Source organism: Cervus canadensis, chromosome 5 (assembly GCF_019320065.1).
Source record: "Cervus canadensis isolate Bull #8, Minnesota chromosome 5, ASM1932006v1, whole genome shotgun sequence".
In the NCBI taxonomy this organism is placed as follows: domain Eukaryota; kingdom Metazoa; phylum Chordata; class Mammalia; order Artiodactyla; family Cervidae; genus Cervus; species Cervus canadensis.
In genome coordinates this window covers 36,714,026-36,741,633 of record NC_057390.1, presented here as the reverse complement: position 1 = coordinate 36,741,633, position 27,608 = coordinate 36,714,026, and the positions used below count along the sequence as shown (strand labels likewise).

Here is a 27,608-nt window from a genome sequence, read left to right as displayed (position 1 = left end):
ACCAGCTTTCTATTTTAAGAGTCATTGCCATAAATAGCAGTCTAATGCTTTTAAAAGGATAAACCTACATCTCTTCAAGGACCTAAGTTTAAATCTCAAAGGAAAGGGGAGAGTGAGTATCCTCGTCTAAAGTAAGATAATTCTCCTCTCTCTCTGTCAAGGAAAAAGAGTATAAAGCATAAGATATTTGAATATCTAAGGAAACTGTTGAGGTTCTCAAAAAGAAATACAACCACCACTATATGCCCAGTCCTTGTAATAGTGCCTGTACATAAAGTACTCAATAAATTTTGAATGAATGACCAGAGAATTATTTCATTTGAAATAAACTAAAAAAGTTAATATTTCCCTTAGTATGAGTCTCACAGCCATTACTTAGAGATTAGAGTTTTAACACTACCCAATCAAAGGATTACCTGCAATAACAGCCAAAATGCATAGAAAAAATAAAAGGCAGCTGGTTCCATGACAGTGAGCAAAGAGAGAAAAATCTAAGATGAAATTAATTGAACAGTTAAGGGAAGGTATGTGTGAGTGATTCCCCTAATATGTGAGGAGAAAGAAATTTGTGTTCTCCTTCTCTTGTGACTCAGCTGGTAAAGAATCAGCCTGCAATGCAGGAGACCTGGGTTCAATCCCTGGGTTGGGAAGATCCCCTGGAGAAGGGAACAGCTACCCACTCCAGTATTCTGGCCTGGAGAATTCCATGGACTGTATAGTCCATGGAGTTGCAGAGTCGGACACAACTGAGTGACTTTCACTTCATCATAAATAGTAAACAGATTAACAGTGTTAGAGAGCAATAAATACATATTTTTAATTATGAAATGTTAAGTATTTTATCCTGTTAAATATTTCAGTCTTGTTTATAATAAACACTACCTAATGTTTCTACATATTATGCTGACCTTTACTTTTTGCTTAAAATAGACTCGCCATGGAAAAACTCTACGCAGTTTTTACAGATCATGAACATGATAAAGTAGGTATACCTGAATTTTGTTTATATAATTGTTCTGGAATTCTTTTTTGTCATAGCTCACACAATTTTGTTTATGAATATTTGTCATATTTTTATGACAAGGGGAGTATGTGAATACATGAATACATGAATTAAACAGGGAATATTTTGTACAAATCAATAACCAGTTGCGATCTTTTAAAGACTATTACCATTAGGGAAATCTGATTACTATTACAATGTGTTAATTGTGTAGTAATTTAAAAAATAGAAATGTTTAATACAAATGCCATATATAACAACTGAACTTCAACTTTCTTTTAGATTTCCAGAGATGAAGCTGTTAACAAGATTAGGTTAGATACAGAGGAACAACTAAAAGGTAAATATTACTTTTTTTTTTACTTTAAAAAAATAAAGGAAATAATAGATTTTAAAATTTCAGTTGTTAAGAGATCAGTTATTCTTGTTACTCCTTAGTTTTATCTTTAGTAAACTTGTGATAATGATACATCCCGAAGTTACTATTAAACTGACTTCTATGAATGGGTAAGAACTGCACCTGACCCAAAGTGAGCACCAATAAATGCTGAATATGAGGTGTTCCTAATCTTTTCTAAATCAAATTCTTACACTCCAAAATGGGTACCCTTGTATCCTGTCCTATGAAAACCTAAAAGATACTCTTTAAAATTCTTGTTTAATTTATAAAATTGCAATACTAACATGGTTTGTGAGGATTGAATGAATAAACCATTTACATCTATGCCTGGCACATAGCAGGTATTCAGTAAACAACTGATGTTATTAACATGTGGAATTATAAAATTTAGATTTTAAAGAATCTTTCTCTCTAAAAATTATTAAACAAAAGGATTTTATTGCTTAATAGCAGTCACACAAACTGATGTGTACCACACATGACATATAGTTCTTGTTAATTTTTCTAATAGACAAATATCCTCTTACCTGCATATCTCAAGACAAAAATTTTGCTGCTAGCATCAATATTAAGGCCATTATGTATTTCTATAATTACCTATATCCATTATCTATATCTGTAATTGCCATTGAAAAAGTGGTTTTTTCTCAGTGTATTTCATCCTATTAAGGATTAGAAGTCAGTCAGATAGAGAAGGAGAAATAACATATGACATTCCTTATATGTGGAATCTGAAAAGAAATGATACAAATGAACTTATTTGTAAAACAGAATGAGACTCACAGACTTAGAGAATGGTTGCCAGGGGGGAAGGAAGGAGGGAAAGGATAGTTAGGAAGTTTGGTTTGGACATGTACACACTGCTGTATTTAAAATGGATAACCAACAAGGACCTACTGAATAGCACATGGAACTCAGCTCAGTGTTATGTGGCAGCCTGGATTGGAGGGGAGTTTGGGGGAGAATGGATACATGTACACATAGCTGAGTCCCTTCACTGTTCACCTGAAACCATCACAACATTGCTATCCAGCTATACCCCAATACAAAATAAAAAGTTGGGGAGGGGGGGGATGCCAAAAAAAAATGAGTAGAAGTTGTATAACACCAGCTGCCTTATTTAAAAAGAAAGTGATTTTAATAATATATAGTCGTGGGGCTTCCCAGGTGGCGCTGGTGGTAAAGAACCTGCCTGCCAAAGTAGAAGACATAAGAGATGTGGGTTCAATTCCTGGGTCAGGAAGATCCCGTGGAGGAGGGCATGGCAACCCACTCCACTAAAAAAAGAAAATTAGTAATAATAATACAGAGTCAAATACCTTCATGACTATCTGGGTTCATAGGATAATATTTTAAATGTTTTGTTACTAATTTTTCTAAATGCAACCTAGTTAAAGTATAAAAATTAATATTAAAAATTATTCCTGTCTGAAAAAGACACAATATATATCTCTCTGTGGCCATTTCTTATGTTCTGGCCACTTTCAAGTTATATTTAATAAACCAAATGCTTAAGAGAACAGTGCTTAGAACTTGGCATGAATTAACTATTAAGATAATAGATAAAGTAGCTTAACATTTAAAAGCATAAGCCTAGGCAGACATCTTTATTCAGGTCACAGCTGTCAGTTACTACCTGGGTGATCTCTGGCAACTTGCTTCTCTTCAGGCCTGTTTTTTCTTCTGTAAGACAGAGATAACAATAATAGCATTTATCTCACAGATTCCTATAGAGATGAAAGGTATTTAAATAAAAACATGTAAAATACCTGGGTTATGAAAGAACTTGATAAATGGTAACTAAAAACTAGTCAGCAGGGGGCTTTCCTCACTGATAAAAGAATCTGCCTGCCAGTGCAGGGCACATGGGTTCGACCCCTGATCGGGGAAGATCCCACATACTGTGAAGCAACTAGGCCCATGCACCACAACTGTTGAGCCTGTGCTCTAGAGCTCAGGAGCCACAACTGCTGAAGCACTCACTCCCTAGAGCCCATGCTTCACAACAAGAGAAACCACCACAACTAAAGAGTAGCAACTAAAGAGTAGGTCCTGCTCGCCACAACTGGAGGAAAGCTCATGCAGCAACAAAGACCAAGCACAGCCAAAAATAAAGAAATAAACGAAAATCTATTAAACAAAAAACAAAAACTAGTCAGTGAGGATTTGTAATATATAAAGAAAATTATTCCTCTATTTGTGGACTAAAATAAAAGTTCCTAAGGCAAAACAGTGAAGGAGACTACTCTTAAAAATATCACTTAAAACTTCTCATAAAATGGTTGGCTGGATATGTCAGATAACAATGAAATAGTTGATTTTAAAGCACTACTGTTCTGGTAGAAAGCAAACTCAGTTCAGTTCAGTCGCTAAGTCATGTCCAACTCTTTGCGACCCCATGAATCGCAGCATGCCAGGCCTCCCTGTCCATCACCAACTCCCGGAGTCTACCCAAACCCATGCCCATCGAGTCAGTGATGCCATCCAGCCATCTCATCTTCTGTCATCCCCTTCCCCTCCTGCCCCCAGTCCCTCCCAGCATCAGGGTCTTTTCCAGTGAGTCAACTCTTCTCATCAGGTGGCCAAAGTATTGGAGTTTTAGCTTCAGCATCAGTCCTTCCAGTGAACACCCAGGACTGATCTCCTTTAGGATAGACTGGTTGGATCTCCTTGCAGTCCAAGGGACTCTCAAGAGTCTTCTCCAGCACCACGGTTCAAAAAAATCAATTTTTCGGTGCTCAGCTTTCTTCACAGTCCAACTCTCACATCCATACATGACCACTGGAAAAACCATAGCCTTGACTAGATGGACCTTTGTTGGCAAAGTAATGTCTCTGCTTTTTAATATGCTGTCTAGGTTGGTCATAACTTTCCTTCCAAGGAGTAAGTGTCTTTTAATTTCATGGCTGCAATCACCATCTGCAGTGATTTTGGAGCACAAGAAAATAAAGTCTGACACTGTTTCCACTGTCTCCCCATCTATTTGCCATGAGGTGATGGGACCAGATGCCATGATCTTAGTTTTCTGAATGTTGAGCTTTAAGCCAACTTTTTCACTCTCCTCTTTCACTTTCATCAAGAGGCTTTTTAGTTCCTCTTCACTTTCTGCCATAAGGGTGGTGTCATCTGCATATCTGAGGTTATTGATATTCTCCCGGCAATCTTGATTCCAGCTTGTCCTTCTTCCAGCCCAGCGTTTCTCATGATGTACTCTGCATATAAGTTAAATAAGCAGGGTGACAATATACAGCCTTGACGTACTCCTTTTCCTATTTGGAACCAGTCTGTTGTTCCATGTCCAGTTCTAACTGTTGCTTCCTCACCTGCATATAGGTTTCTCAAGAGCAAACTAGGTTCCCATTAATGGTACATTTGAGGTATAATAGTTGTGTCTCTCCTACTTAAAAACTTTTGCTTAGAGGACTAATGTTCAGTCAGCTCCTTTGGCTCTATTCCATAGTTAATTGATTTGACACTGTGAACTTAAAGAGAAATTTTATCTTCCAAAAAGAGAACATCTTTGTTTTGGTTTGTCTTTCTTCTACAGAAAAATTTCCAGAGGTTGATTCCTATGAAATAATAGAATCCTTCAATGTTGCTACAAAGGATGTTTTTAGAAGTATTATTTTGAATGAGTACAAAAGGTAAACATATCCTTTTTTTTTTTTTTTAACATATCCTTTTTTGATGGAATTGAAGCACGTACTCTCTGCAAATTTCCTTGAAAGGGACAACTAGCTGAAAGCTAGAAACTAGGATTTTTTCCTTCAAATAACAGGAAGTCATTAGATAGCTGTGGACAAGTGTGTGGATTCTGTCGATATGTTTTGACTGTCTCTCTGTAGGCTTCATGTGTAGAGCATTGCTTCAAAGCCATGACTGCATGTCAGAATTACCTGTAGAGCTTTTTAACAAGGGTATGGGTCATAACCCCTGAGATTCTAATTCAGTGGGACTTAGGATGGGGCCAGCTATCTATATTACTTTTTAAACTTATGCAGGTGGTTATGATATGCAGTTCAAGTAGAGAATGTTGTGGTAGTGATCAAGAGATAATATGTGATTTTTCTGACTTACAACACTGCTGTAAATAAGTATTTCCTTTATTACTATAGGTGTGACGGTCGAGATTTGACTTCACTTAGGAATATAAATTGTGAGGTAGATATGTTTAAGATTCTTCACGGATCGTCATTATTTCAGAGGGGACAGACACAGGTAATGTATGTAAAAAGCTACAATTATTTGCTAATACATGATTGTTTAGTTAGTCTTAATAGAAGTACATTTATGTAGGTTTTTATCATATGGAATATATTATCTATTCAGAATAAGATCTGATTTTTTAAAAATATGTTTAAAGATAATGAACATATCAGTTGCCCCAAAGAATTTCCTTGTTGCTGTCTGGTCTCTTGTTCCTGCTCCCCTCCCTTTCCTTAGGCAACTTTCATCACTGCAAATTAGTTGCATTTCTAGAATTATCTGGTAGTTTTATTACATTTTTCTTTTAATCTTAGGTATACGAAATTAAGTCACTCATCTCTCTCTTTAGTCACTAAGTCGGTCACTCATCTCTCTTTCTCTTTAGTCGCTCAGTCATGTCAAACTCTTGCGACCCCATGGACTGTAGTCTGCCAGGCTCCTCTGTCCATGGGATTCTCCAGGCAAGAATACTGGAGTGGGTTGCCATTTCCTTCTCCAGGGGATCTTCCCGACCCAGGTCTCTTGCACTGCAGGCAGATTCTTTACCAACTGAGCTAAGAGGGAAGCCCAGCATTTTTTTGGCTGTACCACGTGGCATGTAGGATCTTAATTCCCTGACCAGGGATTGAGCCCCTGTCCCCTTCATTGGCAGTGTGGAGTCTTAACCACTGGACCACCAGGGAAGTCCCAAGTCACTCATACTCCTCAGTTTATGATACTGTCACTGTTGGTCTATTCGAGGCTCTCACTTGTTTTTTCCATTTAACCTGAACCTCAGTCCTGTTCTTTTCCTTTACATAGGCACCTGTCCTCTTATATTTAACATATATTTGTATGCATGTTTCATGTATGGTAAAATGCTTTAATTATGTAAATCACTAATTCTGCCCACGTAATGGGTACAAAGTGGTATGTCATTGCTTTCATTTGTATTTCCTAATGAGGAATGAATGAATCTCTCTTTATATGATAGCCAATTAACATGGTAACTGTATAAACCATACCCTGTGGGGTGCATACCTCCAGGGCACTCCTATAGATATTGTCTCAACACTATAGATAGAGTTCAACAAAGTGGTAGCCCTAGTTTAGGTTTGCTCTTTCATGAATTATCTGCTTATATCCTTTGACCAATTTTTTTTTCTTTTTTTTTTTTAATATGGTTTACTGTCTTTTTCATGCTATTTTTCATGCTATTTTTTAGTGAATTCTTATGTGTTTTAAATATGAATCCTTTTCAGCAACCACAATTTGTATGTATCATCTCCTTCTTTGCCATAAGCCTTCTAGCTTTATTTGTGGTAGTCTACTAGAGGCATACCTTGGATATACTGCAAGTTCAGCTTCAAACCAGCATGATAAATATCACAGCAAAGCAAATCACACAAATTTTTTGGTTTCCCAGCACGTATAAAACTTACATTTTAAACTATCTGTAGTCTGTAGTACATAGTATGATAGCATATGTCTTAAATAACTGTACAAACCTTAATTTAAAAATACTGCTAAAAAAACACTAACCATCATCTGAGCCTTCAACAAGTCATAATCTTTTTGCTGGTGGAGGTTTTGAAAATTTCAAGCATTAACTACAATGTGACACCAAGATAAGAAGGGAGTAAATGCTGTAGGAAAAGTGGTGCTGATGTACCTGCTTGACACAGGTTTGCCACAAACCTTCAGCCTGCTTTTAAAAAAATCATTATTGGCAAATAATTAAAAAGTTAAACACAGTACAGTGAAGTACAGTAAAATGAGACATGCCTATATATGTCTACAGTGAGCCTAAAATCTTTAGTTTTGAGATCTTCTTTAAGAAATCCTTACTCCAAAGGCATAGAATTATGCACCTACTATTAACTTTCTAGTTTTAGCTATATCTGCCTTGGAGTTTATTCCTATACATGGGGTGAGGTAAAAACCCTCCAGAATGAGTCAGTTTTGCAACAGTGTTTACTAAAAATTCATTTTTCCCCATTAATTTGTAGTCACCTTATCATATTGAAAATGTACATTTTTGAACTATACACTCTGTTCCATTGTTTGTGAGTTCCCTGGGCCAGTGTCAAACTGCTTTAATTATTATAGTTGGGAGATATATTTTAATACCTGAGGGACAAAACTTCCCTTTTTATTCTTCCTTCCCTCCCTCCCAAAATCGTCTTAGCTATTCTGGTACCTTTGTTCCTTCATTTAAATCAGTGATTTAGATTGGCTTTGCACTGACTTTATGGAATGAGTAAAAAATGATATTTTTACAATTTCAATCAGTCTTTCAATAAATATAATCTGTCTTCTTTGATTTGTGTTTTCTTTTATGCCTTTTAGTAAAAGTTTATTATTTTTATTTTTTTGGCCATGCAAAGTCGCTTGCAGGATCTTAGTTCCCCAACCACGGATTGAACCTGAGCCCTCGCTATGAGAGTGTGGTGTCCTATCCACTGGACCACTAGGGAATTCCCAAAAGTTAAAATAAATAGCTCCATTAAGATATTTTGTATACTTTTGTTAACCATTCTGACAATCTTTGCCTTTTAACTGGAGTGTTTTGTTCATTAATGTTCAGTTTAATTATTAATTGAATTTAGTCTGTCATTTTATTATTTGTTTTTTGTCAAGCCTCTCTTTTTTTTTTCTATTCCTTCTGCGTTCTTTTTGTATTAATTTAATATTTTTTAAGATCTCCATTTTAATTTGTGTATTTGCTTTTTAGCTACACTTCTATATTATTTTATATGGTTACTATTAGAGAATATGGTATGCATCCTTAACTTTTCATAGTCTTTTTACAGTTTATTTTTCCCACTTCACACAAAATGAGTAAAGTGCAACCATTTAGGTATATTTGCCCCTTATTCTATCCTTTATGCTGTATTTACTTCAGGAGTTATATCTACGTGTGTTACATCTCTACAAGGCAACATTATGACCTTTATTTTAAACAATTATGTTTTTTTTCCCCCATTGGATCTTCAGGAAGAAATAAAACCCATCAGAAATGTCAAATATGTGGGTCAATATAAAAGTCTATCTTTTTTTTTCTTTAAATAAATATACACAATTGTTAAACAATTATGTATACATAATTGTTATTTTAAACAATTGTTAATAACAATTTAAACAATTGTTAAACAATTATGTATTTAAAGAAAAAAAAGATAGACTTTTATATTGACCCACATATTTGACATTTCTGATGGGTTTTATTTCTTCCTGAAGACCCAGGTTTCTTTTTGGTGTTACTTTCCTTCAATCTGACAAGACTTCCTTTAGTATTGTCCTTTGGATCATATGATAACAAATTCCTATTTTTCATTTATCTGAAAATGTCTTTATCTTTTTACAAAGAATCTTTTTGCCAGAATATAGATTCTGGGTTGATATCTTTTAGCACTCAAAGAAATGGCCTGTTCCTCTTTGTTTTCCTTTTTCTGATGAGAAGTCAGGATTCATTCATTTATCATTGTCCCTGTAATTTATTGTTTTGTCTGGGTGCTTTCAAGGTTTTCCTTGTCTTTGGTTTTCAGCAGCATGACTGGGACAAGTGTGGTTTTCTTTTATTTATCCTACTAAGAGTTTCCTGAGCTTTAAACCTGTAAATTTGAATCTTTCATCAAACTTGAGAAATTTCAGCTGTAATTTCTTCAAATATTTTTTCTATCTCATTCTCACTTTTCTCTCATTCTGGGATTGCCAGTACATATGTTTAGGCCTTTTGATATTGTCCCATATGTCCTGGAGGTTGTGTTGTTTTTTCCCCGCTTTTTGTTCTATAAGTTGGGCAGTTTCTTCTAATCCTTGTTCATATTCACTGACTCTTGCATTATCTTATTTTTCAGTTCTAGAATTTCTATTGGTTCTTTTTTATGTCCTTGAATATAATTATAGTAGCTATTGAAAATCTTTTGTCTTTTAATCCAACATCTGAATCCACTCAGGATCTGTCTCTATTCATTGTCTTTTCTTTTAAGAATGGGCCCCTATTTTCTCTTTTCTTATAGATTGTATCCTGGATGTTGTGAATGATACAGTGTAGGGTCTCTGGATTATATTATATCCCTTCAGTCTTCTTAGATTGGCTTTTTTTTTCTTTTTTCCAGTTTTAAGCAGGAAGTTAGTTTTATTGGCTGAACTTTTGAGGATTCCTTTATGGGCAGGTTTATAAATACTCTTCTTCTTGTCCTCCTCCCCCAGCACTCCTAATACCTTTCGTATGTAGTCTGTGTGATATGAGACATCTGGATTTTTTAGATTTACATATAATGTTTATATGTAAATTATATAATTTCTGATGTTTACTGTACCTTGAATAAATGTTTATTGTACCTTGGCAAGCTTTGACTAGAATGTACTTATTTCTTTAAAAGCTAAATGAGTTTTTCACATGTTTTTCGTTTTCATCTTTGTTGTTAGTAAATTAAAGCCTGAAGAATTTCATTTTTTCTTTTTTAGGTGCTTTGTACTGTTACATTTGATTCATTAGAATCTAATTTTAAGTCAGACCGAATTATAACAGCTATAAAGTAAGTTATGTTTCCTGGTTATGATGTTACAATATATAATTCATGTGGCATATTACCATTATTTCTTAAAACCGTATCTCTATACTTAATTTTTCTGTTTATTACATAAGTGATTGCAAGGGGTTTTTTGTGCTATATTTGTCTCCTAACTTACTTATTCAAACAAAATATTTAATTCTCTAGCATGGGTACATTTAGTTTATTCTCTTATCTCCAGAATCATTACTCTGGATAGATTTTTCTATTAACAATAAGTAAGAATCCCAGTTCCCAAAAAGAATCTGGAAGTTGTTAAATTAAAAAAACTTATCTAATTCTAAGGTACATTTGAACTTATGTTTTAAAAAACACTTGGTTCTCCTCCTCTGTTCCTAAAAAGTCAGCAGTAAAATCATGTTGATCAATTTTATATGATCAGAATCTATATTACAGTCCTCACCAACATTTCTGCAGCAGAGTTCTGAACTCACAGCCACAAATTTTCCTCAGTGCCTAACAGGGTTGCTTCCCTTTCCTTTGTTAAGGGTCTCAAATGACCAAAGGACTACCTCCCATTTTCTGCTTCCCAACTGATGAAGATAATCCCTAGTACCTTCAAGATTGTTGTTGCTTAGTCACCATGTCGTGTCCAACTCTTTGGTGATCCCATGAACTGTAGCCCACTAGGCTCCTTTGTCCATGGGATTTCCCAGGCAAGAATATTGGAGTAGGTTGCTGTTTCCTTCTCCAGGGGATCTTCTTGACCCAGGGATCAAATACATATGTCTTTGTGTCTCCTGCCTTGGCAGGCAGATTTTTTTTTTTACCACTGAGCCACCAGGGATGCTCATCTTTAAGACAGCTTCACTAATTATTTTTCATGTACCTAATAAAAATAACAATGCAGCTGTATGTATAAGACTTGAATGTTCATCATAATCATGATTCTCTGTGGCAGGGGAGCTCTTAAACTTCTGTATTTTAAATTCCCACCTAGGCCAAAACTTGGTTGCCCTGCTGTTCTTCATGCTGACTCCCTTCTTCTAGGAGGCAACACAGCTTCATAAGTGTGTGTACTGGGTTTGGCCAGGGTACCTCTCTACGTTCTAGTCCCAGGTCTATAACCTCTGTAAGTGAGGTGGTACATATCACACATCTATGCTGGTCTTTTGTCTTCTCACCTTATGAAGTGCAGGTACTTGGCTAATGATCCCTAGGCTCCTCTATAGCCCCCTAAATCTATGATTCCTTTAATCTTCTGGAGGTGTCTTGTTTTCAAGTTTCTTTCCAAAAGGCTATAATTTATGGTTGTGCAGATCCAGCCCTGGCTTAAGACTTTCTAAATCCTCTGTACAGAGAAGTGCCTTTTGTAATCCCACTCAAAGGGAACACTGCTTGTGCCAAGAACCTGTGTATGCCTGTCTTTCCCGCAATTAAAATTTGGTTTCCTGCTTCCAGGAATTTTTTCTTCTCATCTTTATTCTCCCCAATGTTGTACATTCAGTAACAGTTCTCTTCGCAATCTTTTCAAACCCTGAAAAAAATCTTTGCCTGTCAGATCCTCTGATTGTTCTGTCATTTCAGTTATTGATTTTCATTTCACGTTTGTCTTAGAAGATCATAACTGAGATTTAAATGATATATATATAACATTTAGGATTCTCACTAGTTATTAATGCTTTAAAATGTGTCTGTTGTCTTAGTATTTTAAGTCTGGATATCTAAGTCTTTATTTGAAGCAAAATTGTTTTCTTAATCTGTGTAGAATTCATTCAAAAGCCCTGACCCTGGTGGGGGGGAGGGGGGGCGGGCAACACAACTGTCTCTGACATTCATCCTTCTAATTCTTCTGGTATTTAATTTCAGACCAATTCTCCTTAATAACCAGTTGTTTTTTTTAATTCACTTACATCTTTTTTCATTGTTTATTGAATAAATTTATATCTGCATGATGTCTTTAATATTATGCTTTTTGTTTGTAGTGGGATAAAAGATAAAAATTTCATGCTGCACTATGAGGTAAGGTGAATTTTTCCCCAGTATTTTATTTTGAAAGATTTTTACAGTAGATAACCTTTATATCCACTACCTAGGTTCCTGCCATTAACATTTTACTATGCCAGTTTTATCATATATCTGTTAAGGTTTGGGCACTTATTTTAATGCTTATAGAGGGATTTAGAGAGTAGAGAGACAAGTAATACCTTTCCAACCAACAACATCCTGTTCTGAGTCAATACATAAAGGCTAAAGTATAGTAGACAATATTGTATTAGTCAAGAAAGAGTTGTAACTGTTCACATGTATGTCCAACAAGTGGGGCTTTTCAAATACTTCACCTGGCAAATCACCATCTCCCTTTAGTTCATTTAAATGTTCATATTTTTACTCATTTGCTTAGCAGCAAAAGAACTGAGGTATTTAATGTTAAATTATTTTATGTATGACATCAGTACATGCAATGAGTTTTTGATTAGCTTTTCTAAGGGACCAGCCATGACACAACCATATAGCACTCTAATACTAGTATTTGAAGCACACAGTTTGGGAGACTAGTGTGCAGCAGCAGGCCTTCTGAGTGGCTGTTGCTGGCTGCCCAGAATCCCAGCATTCAATTTTGTTGAATCTGCTATAGCTAATAGAGAATATTTCATGTAGAAAATATATGCTAGAGAATATCTAAACCTGGAGATTCTCACAGGTTTTAAATCCCTAATATCCTGTTTGGAATATATACAGATGCTAGAGAAGCCAGAGAGGAATTATAATTGATAAGGCAAATCTTAGGTCAAGAACTGAAGAGCACATGGCAGTCTTTAAAAAAAATCTTTATAAAGTCTTTAAAAAGGGCACCTGCATAAAATACAGCTCTAGCTGATAATTGGGAAAAGAGGTGAGGGCAGAGGCAGGAGAAAGATAGGGGCTGTATTGCTATTTTATTTCATTTTCTTTTTTTAATCTTTTTATCATAAAATACAGGTACTGAAAACCATATAAAACAAAGGATGACTTAATGAGTTTTCATAAGACAGACATCCTTGTAACTACCACCAAAGTCATAGAATAGAAGGTGTCCAGTCAGTCCTTCCATGTTTTTCATCCCAGTCTTAAAAACCTTCTTTCTCTAAAAGTAACTACTATTCTAAGTTTTATATTAATAGTAATCACTTCCTTGGGTTTCTGTCACACATCCCTAAATACAACAGTGTAGTCTCATCCTTTTTTTTTTTAATTTGATATTCTTTAAGTCTCTTTTAATCTATAGGTCTCTCCTCCATCATATTCTTTTCTTTACAGTCTTTCTGTTGAACTCCCAGAGCCATCTGACCTGTAGTATTCCCCACAGCCTGGGGGCTGATGGCACTCATGGTATACAGTTCAGTGGTCTGTCTCCTGCAAATTGACCACTAGATCTAGAGGCTTTATCAGATTCATGTTCCATCTCTCTTTTTAAAAAATATTTAGTTAAAGTAAGTGGAATTCCAGATTTTTACAGGAATTTTTCAGTTTTTTAAATAACTACATCTAGTTTACATTCTTTTAAGACAGTATATCAATCAAATAAAATAGTTTGCAACTCTTGGCTAAAGTAATACCCTTATTGGAAAAGATCTGTTTCCTTAATGTGCATTTTTTAATGTATATTTCTTGTATTATAAAAATATAGTATTTTGTTAACAATTTAAATATTACAGAAGTTTGAGTTGTAAATCCTCATAACCATCCATTTCCTACCCCAGGTCATATAAACACTAGAAATAGCTACTTTTAGCAATTTGGTATATGTCTTAGGGTCCAGACATTTTCTGTGTGTATGAGTGTACTTTTTTCGTTTTTTTTTAACAAATATGGGATTCTATTTATATTTGTAACTTATTTATATATATGGGATATCTTTCCATGTCAAGTGCTTTTTGTTTGTTTTTTTAAGTTTCCTCCCTATGCAACTAATGAAATTGGCAAAGTTACTGGTGTAAATAGAAGAGAACTTGGGCATGGTAAGTACAAATCTCTGTATGTACATGATTTTACTAAAGAGACTTAACTTATTTTTTTTTTGGCTCATTATTTTCTGTTCTGATTTAGGTGCTCTTGCTGAGAGAGCTCTGTATCCTGTTATTCCTAAAGATTTTCCTTTCACCATAAGAGTCACATCGGAAGTACTAGAGTCAAATGGTATGGTTTTGAAATATTTTTCCTATTGAAAAAGAATGGACTCCCTGTTAGAGTTTTAACTTTTCATAAGTAATGTTTCATTATGTTTATTAGTACCCAAAACCACTGCAAGAGAAAAATATGTTTAATCATATACTTGTCTGAATCTCTGTTCTTACCTAATGATATGCTTTGAAAACAATATAATATAAAAAAAAAATGTTTATCTTTGTATCTCTTTTACAGTTGATCCAGTTTTGGTTATTTGCTTCCTTATTTTTATAAACAAACCATAGAGCAAGGCCAGCTTGGAAAGAGGAAGGGAGGAAAACATAGTGAACCGTTAAGCAGGGGACACTTGTCATGTATCACAGATATAAGAATATATTACAAAAAAAAAGAATATATTACAGAGAAAGGCTGGGTTTAAAAAGCCAAATTTATTTTTTTATTTTTTCAAAAGAAATTATCTTTTTTTTTTTCTTTTTTGCCATGCCATGCAGCTTGTGGGATTTTAGTTCTTCTAGATCCCCAGCCAGGGATTTAACCTAGGCCCTTGGCAGTGAGAGCACAGAGTCCTAACCACTGAGTACTGCCTGGAAATTCCCAACAGTCAAATTTAAATTGAAACTCGGTCGCAGGTGAAGGGAAGGTAGCATAATCATTAAAGGCAGAAAGGGCACAGGATTCTCAAACATGTAGCCTACCTAGATCAGATGGTTATAGATATTTTGTAAAAAATACCAAAGCTCAAAATTTAAACTAGGACTTCCAGTTCTTTACTGGGTGTGATTAGGCTATAGCTTATGGCCCAGTGAGAGAGCTAGAGCCCTGTATTTTTAACTGCCTCCTAGTTAAGCAACAAAAGAGGCATGCTGGTTTTTCTGGTAGTTTCCTAGAAACAGAATCTCTAGTACTGCTGTCCAATAGAACTTTCTGTGGTGACAGAAATTCTCTATCTGTGCTGTGCTAAAATCAGCTAAGGGACTGAATTTATTTCAGATAATTTAAATTTAGCCACACGTTGTTAATGGCTGTCACACTATCTGTGCAGCTCTGTAGTCTGTGGTTTAGGAGAGCTTGCCTTAAGTGCTTTTAAAAAGAAGGAAGGAAAGAATATTGAATATTTAAATTATAAATGAGTAATTGTAAGGAAATAACTAACAGTAGCAATTTTCTACATTTAACAAAAATCCATATTAAAGCAAGTATTTTCCTTTGTTTTTATAGGATCATCTTCTATGGCATCTGCATGTGGTGGAAGTTTAGCATTAATGGATGCAGGTAAAAGAATTATGTCTCAAAACTACCAAAGCTTATTTATATAAATAGACTTAATCAGTAATAAAATATAGGATTTTTTAAAACTGTATTTTAGCAAGACTTGAAGAAGTCAGATTACCAAAGCAGGCCAGAATAAAGATAATTAAAAAGCACAGTTTCAACTACAGATATCTGCTGAAATTCTTATTCTTGGCTAAAAGTAATAAATTGAAATTATTTATTTGGTGACCCCTTGGGCTTTTGAGAGCTCTGCACTTGATACCATTCACTAAGGAAGGTTGGCTTAGCAAGCACAAGTATTAGGACCCATAAAGGAAAATGATTTATGTAATCTTTCAGTCGTTTTAAGCAAACCCTGGGAAGAACGCCACTCATAGAAGAGTACACAGAACTTTAGGAAGGAAGACTGCAAGTGGTTCAGTATAATCTCTGGATCTGAAACACCAAAAAGGAAAGAGGTAGCATGTTAAGAGACTCTGAAAACAGTATCTGCCAGTTACCAGTGATGCTATTTAAAAAGAAAGAGAAGAGGAACCTAAATCAAAGAGGCCACACACAGAGTTCCCTATAAGTTCTCACATTTACAGTACAGAAAAGGAGAAAGAAAGAAAGGATGATATAATGAAGAATGAAATGAAAGAATGGTAGAAATGTATAATGTGTGTTCAATCAGTCAGTCATGTCCGACTCTGCAACCCCATGAATCGTATGTAGCCCACCACGCTCCTCTGTCCATGGAATTTTCCCAGCAAGAATACTGGAGTGGATTGCCATTTCCTTCTCAGGGGATCTTCCCGACCCAGGGATTGACCCCACGTCTCCTGCATTGACAGGCAGATTCTTTACCACTGACCCACCATGATACTATTATCTAAAAACCTTAAAACAAGGCAAAGTAAAAAAAGCTAAAAGCAGTTAAAGACACTTTTCTAGTTCTGTTCAGTGGAAGGAAAACATAACCTGATATTTAAGGTAGCTGGTTAAAATACCATTTCTGTTTTCACCTTCATATATTAATTCAACAAATTTTTATTATATGCTAACTCTGTGCCAAGCACTGATCTAAACTCTTGGGACTTGGTGGTGAACAAAAGAAATTCTCTGTCTCATGCAGCTTGCATTCATTACTCTTACAGTCTCATATTGGAAAACACAGAACACATCCTGAAAAAGGTGAACTGACAGATAAAAGATCACAAGAGAGTCTTTATCTGCTCTAAATGAATTCAGATCTTCAGGTCTAGACAGAAACTCATCCTAAGTAATGAGAATTTCAGGATAAGATAACTGAACCAGTTTGGCAGTATTAGAGAAATCATGGAGGTTAGTATACCAAAGAAACAAAGAATTCTTACTTTTGAAAGATATATGTATTTCCTGTGAAGTGTAATAACCGTGAACTTGACAGTGACCCTAGTGTATAAGTATTGTAGCAAGGAGGTAGAGGAGAGTCACTCCAGGTAAGCCATGCCATAGAGCAGAGGGAGGATGCTGCTTGTACAGTGTATCTAGAGCTCAGCTCAGCAGTTTGTGACCTTGGCAGAAAAGGATGCAGAAATTGATAATGGGTGATAAGTATACCATTTATAACTACTTGAAGGGTGAGCAGCCGGGACTAGAATCTGATCAGTAGGTTGGAGAGAGTTCTGAAGTGGAGCTTGAAGATGCTCCATCCTAAACCTTGTCCTTAAAAACTGACTAAAAATGTCATTGAATTGACTAAGAACACTGGTCTGCCAATAAAAAAGATACTGATAAAAAGTAGTATGTGACTAATGTGTTAAATGACAGTTTTGATCTCTTAAAAAAAAGTTAACATTAAAAAATAAGGAGCCAAATAGAAAAAGAAATTGACAAGAATGAATGTCAGATTCTGTGGGAAGAGCCAACAAATGGTATTCAATTCAAATATATGAGTGCTTGCAGTGTCTTACATCAGACTCTACAGGGGTACCCAGTTTTTTAGAAGTTTACAGGAACAAAAACATAAAGATACTAACAAATCAAAGAGATAATACAAATATGTACAAGGCACAAATATGTACAATATGGATGAAGAACTAGGTTGAACATAATTGGCTTCATAGAGACAGCTACATTTCATTTGAATTTAAAGGTTGAATGGTTGTTGACCAGGCATATTAGCAATAAGGCCCATCTTTCATGTGAAAGGAGCATGTGCAAAGTTATGAAACAGTATAGTGTGTTTCTGAAATATATTTGAAAGGTGTGATGATGTAATACACTGGGACCATATTTCAAAGATCATTATTATACTAAGGAGTTTGAAATTTTCCCAACTTAGTATTCCGTGAAAAAGAGTACCACAGGATGTTGATTATTATATACTATGGAAAAAAATATGTTTACATGGGATTAAACAAGTTTGTTTAATATGGTTTAAATAAGCTTAAATAGGTTAATATGAATATTGAATCTCTAGGAACAGGATATTTCCCAAATTTTTTTGACCACAGAACTTACATAAAAAATTCCTGAAAGCAAGTAATGGGGAACTTGAAGGATTTTATAGAGAAAAGTAGCATGATGTGAATCTGCTATTCTTTGGGGGGGTAGTTATTCCTAGCTTACATGATAGACCTAGGCGATGACATGGGAGAGAATAGGAGCTGGGGTAGGGGTAGGGGCGCTAAAAATCTGAAAACTGGACAGGGAAACTCTTGCCAGGGGAAGAAATAGTGTGGACTTGGACTAAAGAAGTAGCAATGGATATTTCAGTATTTGGAGGAAAGGACAGATTTTCTACAAAAAATATTTAGAGGATGAACCTCTAATCAGATTTTTGTGACTTGATTAAGATGAAGGAAGAGAGAAAGGAAGTGTTGATTCTAATATGTCATTGCTTTCAATCAAGACAGGGAATGCAGGAGAAAAGGGATTTATCAAGGGTGATTAAATTTTGAAATTTAAATTTTTCTATTTATTTACATATTTAAGATATATTAGGGACATTTAGCTGGCGATATCCAGCAGGCATATGGGTTGTACAGATCTAGGTTTATCAGAGAGAACTAGGTAGGAGGGATAGATTTTAAGTCATCAACATTATAGGTGATAGTTAAAACTGTGGGCATAAAGAATATGAAATGAGGTCCCTACCGCATTCCTTTATGCCAAATAAGTTTCAAGTGATCAAAACTTTAAATTTCCTTTTAAAAAATTAAGATTTTATGAAACTCTTGGACAGAAAAAAATTAAGCCTTTCTAGGGAATTCCCTGGCCATCCAGTGGCCACTCAGTGCTTTCACTACAGTGGCCTGGATTCAACCCCTGGTTGTGGAACTAAGATCCCACAAGCCATGAAGTGAAGCCAAAAAAAATTTTAAAAAAAAAGAACCTTTCTAAGCAAAATCCAGGAACTATGATTACATAGAAAATCCTATACAGGAAAAAACACAAGAAAATCAACAGACTAGAAAATAATATTTTATCATGTATTTCATATTTGTATTTTATTTACTGTAACAGACTATATATTTAACAAAGATCTGTCCATATTAAAAACTCTTACAAATCAGTAACAAAAGACTAACCATGTAAGAAAATGGCTGAAGGCCATGAAGAGCCAGTTCACAGAAAAAGAAATATAAATGGTTTAAAAACATTTTTTAAAAGTTCAACTTCACTCATAAAAACAGAAATCAAGTTAAAAAGAGTAAGTTACCATCTTTATCATTCAGATGGCAAAGGTCAAAAGATTTAACAAAAATTAACAAGAATGTAGAGTAGCAGGGAGCATCATATACTGCTGGTAAAAGTATAAACTACTACAAACTGTGGAAGACAGTTTGACATTGTAAGAAATGTAAATCCACACCCGCTTCAACTCAGTAACCCCACTTCTTATAAACACATACAGGGAGTGCTCTGCAGCTATTCGAAAGAATAAGATAAAGAAAAGATTAGACTCACATTTAGATTCCTTGGGTATAATTTTTGGGAGGATCCACAAAACCTAATGGTGCTGTCATGGGGAAGTGGACTGAAGGACTCAGGCTAAAAAGATTTATCAAATACATGATTATTTTTCCAAAAGAAAAAGAAAGCTCCAAAAGCAAAGCACAAAGAAATGGATTAGTTTAAAAGTTAAGTTTGCCATTATTAGAGAAGTTTTTGTTGAGAACAAAGAATTATGTTAAAGGACTTTTATTATATATTTAAGAAGAAATGAGGCAGGCAGATGATTTACTAAGGCTTCCATGGCAGCTCAGCTGGTAAAGGATCTGCCTGCAATGTGGGAGACCTGGGTTTGATCCCTGGGTTGGGAAGATCCCCTGGAGAAGGGAAAGGGTACCCACTCAGTATTCTGGCCTGAAGAATTCCATGAACTGTATAGTCCATAGGGTCGCAAAGAGTCGGACAATTGTCAATATAGAACACCATCCAGTTATATTAAAATAAAGGTCAACAGAACGATGAATAACCTATGTTCGGCTGGTACATACACATTGTACACAAGTTCTTTTTCTCAATTACAGGAGTTCCAATTTCATCTGCTGTGGCAGGTGTGGCAATAGGATTGGTCACCAAAAACAATCCTGACAAAGGTGAAATAGAAGACTATCGTTTGCTGACAGATATTCTGGCAAGTATATTCACATTTTCAAATGTTTAATGGTGAAGATTATACACACTTTGTAAACAAAGTGCTTAGAAGAATGCTAGTGCTAGAAAAATAGAAGTCTGTGTTCGTTCTTTCCTCCTGCATATCTGCCTTGGATTTTATAGGATGTGAGTTAAAAACAAATATTACAGTATGAGTATTCATATTAGCTCACTTTAGGATGATTATAAATTAGTCCTTATACATTTATGGGACATTATCTAAAGATAAACTGATTTTCTGATGAAATATATGTAACTTAAAACACCATATTTTTTTGTATTTAATACATGAGTTTATTTTATTAATATATGAAATATATATGTTCTAAAGGGCATAGTTTACTTATAAAGCTATTTTTAAAAATTCCTCTACAGTGACTATGGGTGAATTTCACTTTTGTTTAAAACTATTACTATATCTTAATTTTTTAAATTGTTTAAGGGGATTGAAGATTACCATGGTGACATGGATTTCAAAATAGCTGGCACTTCTAAAGGAATAACTGCATTGCAGGTATTTTAGAACCTATTTTATTTTTAAATACTTAATTATATCAGAAATCAATATTTATATAATTTTTTGACTTTTCCATATTAGGCTGACATCAAATTACCTGGAATACCAATAAAAATTGTAATGGAAGCCATTCAGCAAGCCTCAGGTACACCAAGCCAGTATGCCTGATTCTTCTTTCATCACTATGTGTTAAATGTGAATTATAATTCCCATTAGGTGTATTATTTAAAATAGGCTTATTCTAAAATACTGCTTTAGAAAATGAAATTTAACGTAATAACCTAAGTCAAGAAGTATTAAGTTACTAGGTACATGACTATCACCAAAGTGGATGACCAGTGAAAATTCAATTTTTACAAATTGACTCCCCAAGATAGGATTTATGGAGAGGGGAATACAAATAGAATTTTTAAGGTAATTGAGATGCAAAGAACTTTGATTATTATGTTTTTATTTCTTCTAGTGGCAAAAAAGGAGATATTACAGATAATGAACAAAACTATTTCAAAACCTCGAGCATCTAGAAAAGAAAATGGACCTGTTGTAGGTAATACATTAAAATTATTGATTTGATAAGGTAAACATTATTATATGGAAGTACACTACTATGTAAAACTTTTTTAATTCATACACAAAACAAAACAATTTAAATGCTTTTATAGTTAAAATACTTTAAATTTGAGGGGATAATCTGAAACATAAGAACTTTTTTAGTCACATAGTAAACTGTTTTTCTGTTTCATACTAAAATATTTCTACGTGTGTCTTATCCAAGTCTTGACTGACCAGTACATTTCTAGGTTCATAAATACATACATATATATATATTCATGAATGAATGAATGTGAATTATTTCTATTTTTGTCTATGCTGCGTTTCAGAAACTGTTCAGGTTCCGTTATCAAAACGAGCAAAATTTGTTGGACCAGGTGGATATCATTTAAAAAAACTTCAGGCTGAAACAGGTAAGAGTTGTATGATGTTTGGGATTTTTTATTTAGGTCATATAGGTTTGCCATTACATCTCTACTGTGTTTCTCCAAAAATATGTTTGAGAAATGTAACGTTGACATTTCAGTGAGATGAGAAAAGGATGTAACATTGACATGTCTTTATTTCTGTGTATGCCTCTTAATTAGTAAACGATCATCTTTAATTATATTCAAGAAGGGTGACTTAGAATTAATCCGTTCCTCAACATTTAAAAATCAGACATTTAGAAAAACTACTTTTTACGTTAGAAGAGTTTTCTTTAATTTTTCTTATTATGAGTTCTATTTTTCACTTAGTCTTATTTATTTAGACTCTTTTATTTCTTTAGAGAATATGTGTAGAAGTAGTATGCTTTACTTTGCTTTTTTTTCTGGAATCAATGTTTTGGGATACCTAGTCACTTACCAGCTTTGAGGTTATAGAAGGAGCATAAGAAGTCAAGTAACCTTAGGCAGTTCTCAAGATTGAGAAATGACATGATTTCATCCCTCATCCATCCGACGACCACTCTAAAAAGAGGGAAAAAGAAGAAATGGTGAGGAATTAAAAGCACAGAACCAAAATTAGAACTTAAATGTTTTCTCCCACCAAGAAAGTAGGGACACTGGTTCACTATTGTATCCCCAGGGCCTGGCACAGTGTTAAGTCTTTTCTCCACTGGAATGAGCAAGTTAACTTCAATATGTAATAAATTATCTTTTTAAAAGGAGTCACTATCAGCCAGGTAGATGAAGAAACATTTTCTATCTTTGCACCAACACCTAGTGCCATGCATGAAGCAAGAGACTTCATTACTGATATCTGCAAAGATGATGTAAGTATTGAGCTTTTGATAGTTACTTTTTTTTTCTACCTTTTGTTACTGTTTTCTTTATGAATCTTATGGTTTATTTTGTACTTACAGCAAGAGCAGCAATTAGAATTTGGAGCAGTGTACACCGCCACAATAACTGAAATCAGGTAATATCAACTAAAATGCTGTGCTACTTTTTGTGTAAGATTTTATATTATAACCTCATATTAACTTCACATTTGCATTATTTATTTTGCAAGTATAAGGTGTTTAGATTATGTGTCAATTACCATATAATCATTATTCTTAAGATAAAATTTATTTTCTACACCAGTTTGTAGATTCTCATGAACATGGTTCTGTGATGATTATTATACTAATAGATTTTTCTGACTGAATTGCTTTCTTTAACCAAAGTTCCCACTCTTTTAATCTTCCATTAAACATATTTCCTTTCTCTTTGTACTTTTTTTCTTTTTGGTAGTTTCTTGTTGACTTGTTTTAAAGTTAGTATTAAATGCCTAAGTAGTACAATTTTTTAAATGCCAGTTTCAACCTCAACTCATTTTTTTAAGCTAAAAAGACTGAATTTTCTGAAGCAGAAAATTACCTTTTTGGGACTTCCCTTGTGGTCCAGTGGTTAAGACCACAGGCTTTCACTGCAGGGGGTGTGGGTTCGATCCCTGGTCAGGCAACTATGATCCCACATCCCCTCCCTCCCACCTCCCCACCAAAAGAAAGAAAATTTACTTAATAAGAAAAAGAAAAAAGAAATTATCAAATACAACATAATGTTTGAACTAATTGAAATGAATTATAAAAGACAGTGGAATAGTTTGTTTAATATCACAAGTGAAAACTAAGAAATTGCTGGCTTATTTTAGTAGGGTAAAGGAAAAAAGATATCTTTTTTAATAAAATAGGTATCCCATTTTATCTAACCCGCTTCCTTAAATTTGGGCTTCCCTGATAGCTCAGTTGGTAAAGAATCCACCTGCAATGCAGGAGACCCCAGTTGAATTCCTGGGCTGGGAAGATCCACTGGAGAAGGCATAGGCCACCCACTCCAGTATTCTTGGGCTTCCCTTGTGGTTCAGCTGGTAAAGAATTTGCCTGCAATGTGGGAGACCTGGGCTCAATCCCTGGATTGGGAAGATCCCCTGGAGAAGGGAAAGGCTACTCCAGTATTCTGGCCTGGAGAATTCCATGGACTATATAGTCCATGGGGTCGGAAAGAGTCAGACACGACTGAGCAACTTTGACTCGCTTCACTTCACTTCCTTAAATCACTACTTAACAGGTTGCTGATAATTCTACACTTACTTTAAAATATTTAAGGCCATTCAAAAGCTTTTGGAAAATATTATGAAGAGAAATATAAAAGAATATATATTCCAAAAGCTTTTCCCTACCTATTTTTCCTTTATCTTTTCTCTGTCCTTTGATCCGTAAGTATTTAAATACAATATGTATTTTCTGTTAGAAAAATAAGTATCCCACTTAGATAATCATACTTTTTATAGTTATAAAAAACATGTACTAGAGAGTGGTTTTTATGTGTTTTTTTACTTTGTTCTCCTGTGAAAACATAACCACAGTTTAATTATCTGTAGATAATAAAGTTCCTTATTATTCTAATCAGGCTTATTTCCTTACTATAGAGACACTGGAGTAATGGTTAAACTCTATCCAAATATGACTGCAGTACTACTCCACAACACACAACTTGATCAACGAAAGGTAAAAACAAGAAAGGCAGATTTGATTATTTTTTTAACTGCCTTAAAATAACCATAGTGAAATTACCTAGGTTGATAAGGACTGTACACTTTGTCCACTACTAGACTAAATACAAAGACAAAACAAACAAGACAGAAATACTGCTTGACAAAAGGGTTTACACTGTTTACCAGATAATGTTTCTCCTTCGATGATGCTATGAATAGAAACATTCTTGAATGTTTTGAGGTGGAACAGTTCTAGAGTTAACACATAGCAATTTCTAAAAACATCTAGCTATAGCCCTGTTTTCCCAATTTTCCTGACTAGCCAGTCATGGAAAGATAATTCTTAGGATGTCCTTAATCTTTATTATAGTTCTATATTTGGAAGACTTAAGAATATGAAACCACTCGAGAATACTATGGGGCAGAGAAATAATAGGTGTTTTACCAAATATTAAAATATTATATAAAGCAATACAGGATAAAACAATGGATTACTGGCCCAGAAATGGACATCAAAAATCAGAAATAAACCCAGTGATGTGCATAAGAATATAATACATACTAAAAGTTGCATTTTTAGTTGAGAAACAAAGATTATTCAATAAATCATATTGGAATAGCCTGTTTTCATAAAACAAGATCTTTCCTCTTTTTATACCAAAGTCCTATTTGGATCAAGGAGTTAAATGTAAAAAAAGAAAAAAATGTTTAAGGCAGTGAGGGCAGAAAAAGAAAATCTGGACATCCGGAAGGGTAAGGGTTGAGGCAGAACACTAGATGAAAATACAGATATTTTATTAATCTTGGAACTGGAAGAGTCTTTTTCAGCATGATATCAAAGCCAAAAATGTAAATAAAGTGATAACATTTGACCCCATCATTTTTTAAAATTTTGGCAAAATTATAGTAAGTTTGAAAGACAAGCAACAATTTAAGGGGAAAAAAACACTTTAACATATGACAGAGGCTTCATATATTGAGGGTTTGTATAGACCAGTAAGAAAGATGAGTATCAATAGGAAAAATGAGCAAAGAACATGGAAAAATTGTTTTTTAAGCTGACCAAGATATTCAGTGTCAATAGCAATTTTTTTAAATGCAAGTAAAGCCAAGTTCCCATTTTTCAGCTTTTCAGATAGTTGAAAATTCCCAGTGTACATCAGAGTGTAAAGATAAAAATGGACTTACAGGAATGTAAATTAGGGCAAATTTTTGGAGTGTCTAGTAAAGGTACAAGTACCTTTGGACCTACGAGTCCCATCACATATAGGACATTGTTCTGAAAAGATAAGAGTACATGAATATATAATCATTGTAAGACTGCAATTTATTTTTCCTCAGCATTTTATTTTGAAAATTTTTAAACCTAGAGAAAAATTGAAAAAATAATAGACCAAATATTTATATACCTTGCCCCTAGATTCATAGATTAAACCAATAAAGCTATTTTCCACTTGGAAAAAAATGTGTACTACCATAGATAGTAGGTAGTTATGCATGACAACTAATAGATTAACATGTTGTCTTTCAGATTAAACATCCCAGTGCTTTAGGATTAGAAGTTGGCCAAGAAATTCAGGTACTTGTATTCATCCTTTTAGCCTTAAAGTTGTAAATTATACTTTAAGTTTCAATTATTTGTTTAATCAAATAAGCTGAAAGAATCAAATCTACATTTGTGGTTTATGTTATTTATATGCTGTCTTCTTTTTTAACTTCTTCCTTAAAACAGACTCATTAGGGATTTAGATACAATTCTTACCCTCAAAGAGCTTACAGGTTAGTTAGGACAATAGTCCCCCTTTAAAGCTTTTAAAAATACATGAGCAACTCAGTGATGGATATGTAGAATCAGTGATTCAGAGACAGGACATGAGAAACATGATAAGTAACTTTGAGGAGTTAAGACTTGAATTGCTTCGGTGTATACTGGTTGAGGCTGAAAGTTTTTAAGTTTGATGAAAGCCATGATGTCAGTTCTGGAATTTTGATAACAAAATTGACCTTTGTAATAGTCCTTATGAATAGATGAAAGAAGTGGTTGCCAGTCTGTTTTTCGGGTTTTTTTGTTTTGTTTTTTTTTTGTTTTTTTTTGGCTACACTACATTCTGTTCCAGTAGTACCTAATACCTATGACCTGAGTAAAAACTAGACATAAGTTTATTCCCAATCTGTCATTCCATTATCCACAAAGCCTCCAGGGAAAAGTAAAAACTACAACATAATCTCTCTGTATAAGATTTTTTTTTTTTTAGCATCAGAAGGAACTTAAAACTTAGCACATCTCCCCCTGACCTTCGGTGTCTAAGGTCAAGCCGAGTAACCTTCAGCATGATAGGTGGTCCTTTGAGTGTTAGTCTGAGTGACCTAAGCATAATCCTAAATAGATTGTAGCACAGTTAGGGTCAAGAAGCTCTTGTCTAGATTCATTCACCATGGTTTTTACTGTTCTTCCATAATAGGGACAAACAAAAAGGCACAGATAAGTCTAACAGAAGATTATAATTGGGCAACTAAATATCCGTCTCTTTTCTCTTTTTATAATCACTACTTAAAATATATATATATATATATAATCACTACTTAACCAAGTATTTATTAGCATATACCTCCAATTAGCACTGAGGTATGGTTTCAGTGAACAAGTGAAAACTTTAATCATTGTCTTTTTGGACCAAGTATCTTTTAATTTGGGTATCAGTCAATGTGCTATAACTTATAAAGTATGTTGTTCAGTCACTCAGTCATCTCCAACTCTTTGCAACCCATGGACTGCAGCACGCCAGTATATTTAAAGTATATTTGTTTCTTTAAAACAGGTGAAATACTTTGGACGTGATCCAGCTGATGGAAGAATGAGGCTTTCTCGTAAAGTGCTCCAGTCTCCAGCTACAACTGTTGTGAAAACTTTAAATGACAGAAGTAGTATTGTAATGGGAGAATCTGTTTCACAGTCATCATCTAATTCTTCCCGGTGATTTTTTTTTAAGAATTCTAGAGTGATATTCTATATTCTATAGAGCAAAATTTCAGTAGCATCTTCTAATGTGTAGATTTATATATAATATAAATATATTCTAATGATTTGTATGAAAATGCTCATTTTACGTGTTCCATTTTTTAAATTCCTAGTTACCTGTATTATTATTTACATTATAAATCAATACATATTTATTATTAAAAGTAAATCATTTATACATATAAGACTCCCAGCTGCTAATAATTTGGAAAAATAAAACTAGTTCTTAACCTCTAGAGACTGATGGAGAAGGAAATGGCAACCCACTCCAGTATTCTTGCCTAGACAATCCTGTGGACAGAGGAGCCTGGTGGGCCGCTGTCCATAGGGTCGCATAGAGTCAGACATGACTGAAGCGACCTAGCATGCATGCATGTGTTGCA

The 27,608-nt window shown here is 34.4% G+C and overlaps 1 protein-coding gene across 2 annotated transcripts in view; it reads left to right on the top strand.

Moving 5' to 3' along the window:
• The window catches only part of PNPT1 (polyribonucleotide nucleotidyltransferase 1), a 42,969-nt gene extending 15,564 nt beyond the window's left edge, over positions 1–27,405 (top strand). For both annotated transcript variants that reach the window (XM_043468601.1, XM_043468600.1), the window contains exons 10-28: positions 931–982; positions 1,286–1,343; positions 4,951–5,047; positions 5,519–5,621; positions 10,062–10,132; positions 12,094–12,130; positions 14,043–14,109; positions 14,198–14,287; positions 15,497–15,550; positions 20,050–20,156; positions 20,619–20,690; positions 20,775–20,838; positions 21,157–21,240; positions 21,575–21,658; positions 22,394–22,500; positions 22,591–22,646; positions 24,141–24,219; positions 25,738–25,785; positions 27,026–27,405. In XM_043468601.1, coding sequence (XP_043324536.1) covers positions 931–982; positions 1,286–1,343; positions 4,951–5,047; positions 5,519–5,621; positions 10,062–10,132; positions 12,094–12,130; positions 14,043–14,109; positions 14,198–14,287; positions 15,497–15,550; positions 20,050–20,156; positions 20,619–20,690; positions 20,775–20,838; positions 21,157–21,240; positions 21,575–21,658; positions 22,394–22,500; positions 22,591–22,646; positions 24,141–24,219; positions 25,738–25,785; positions 27,026–27,184 — 1,489 coding nt within the window. In that variant the 3' untranslated portion in view covers positions 27,185–27,405. The remainder of the gene's footprint in view (positions 1–930; positions 983–1,285; positions 1,344–4,950; positions 5,048–5,518; positions 5,622–10,061; positions 10,133–12,093; positions 12,131–14,042; positions 14,110–14,197; positions 14,288–15,496; positions 15,551–20,049; positions 20,157–20,618; positions 20,691–20,774; positions 20,839–21,156; positions 21,241–21,574; positions 21,659–22,393; positions 22,501–22,590; positions 22,647–24,140; positions 24,220–25,737; positions 25,786–27,025) is intronic.
• The last annotated feature ends 203 nt before the right edge of the window (positions 27,406–27,608 follow it).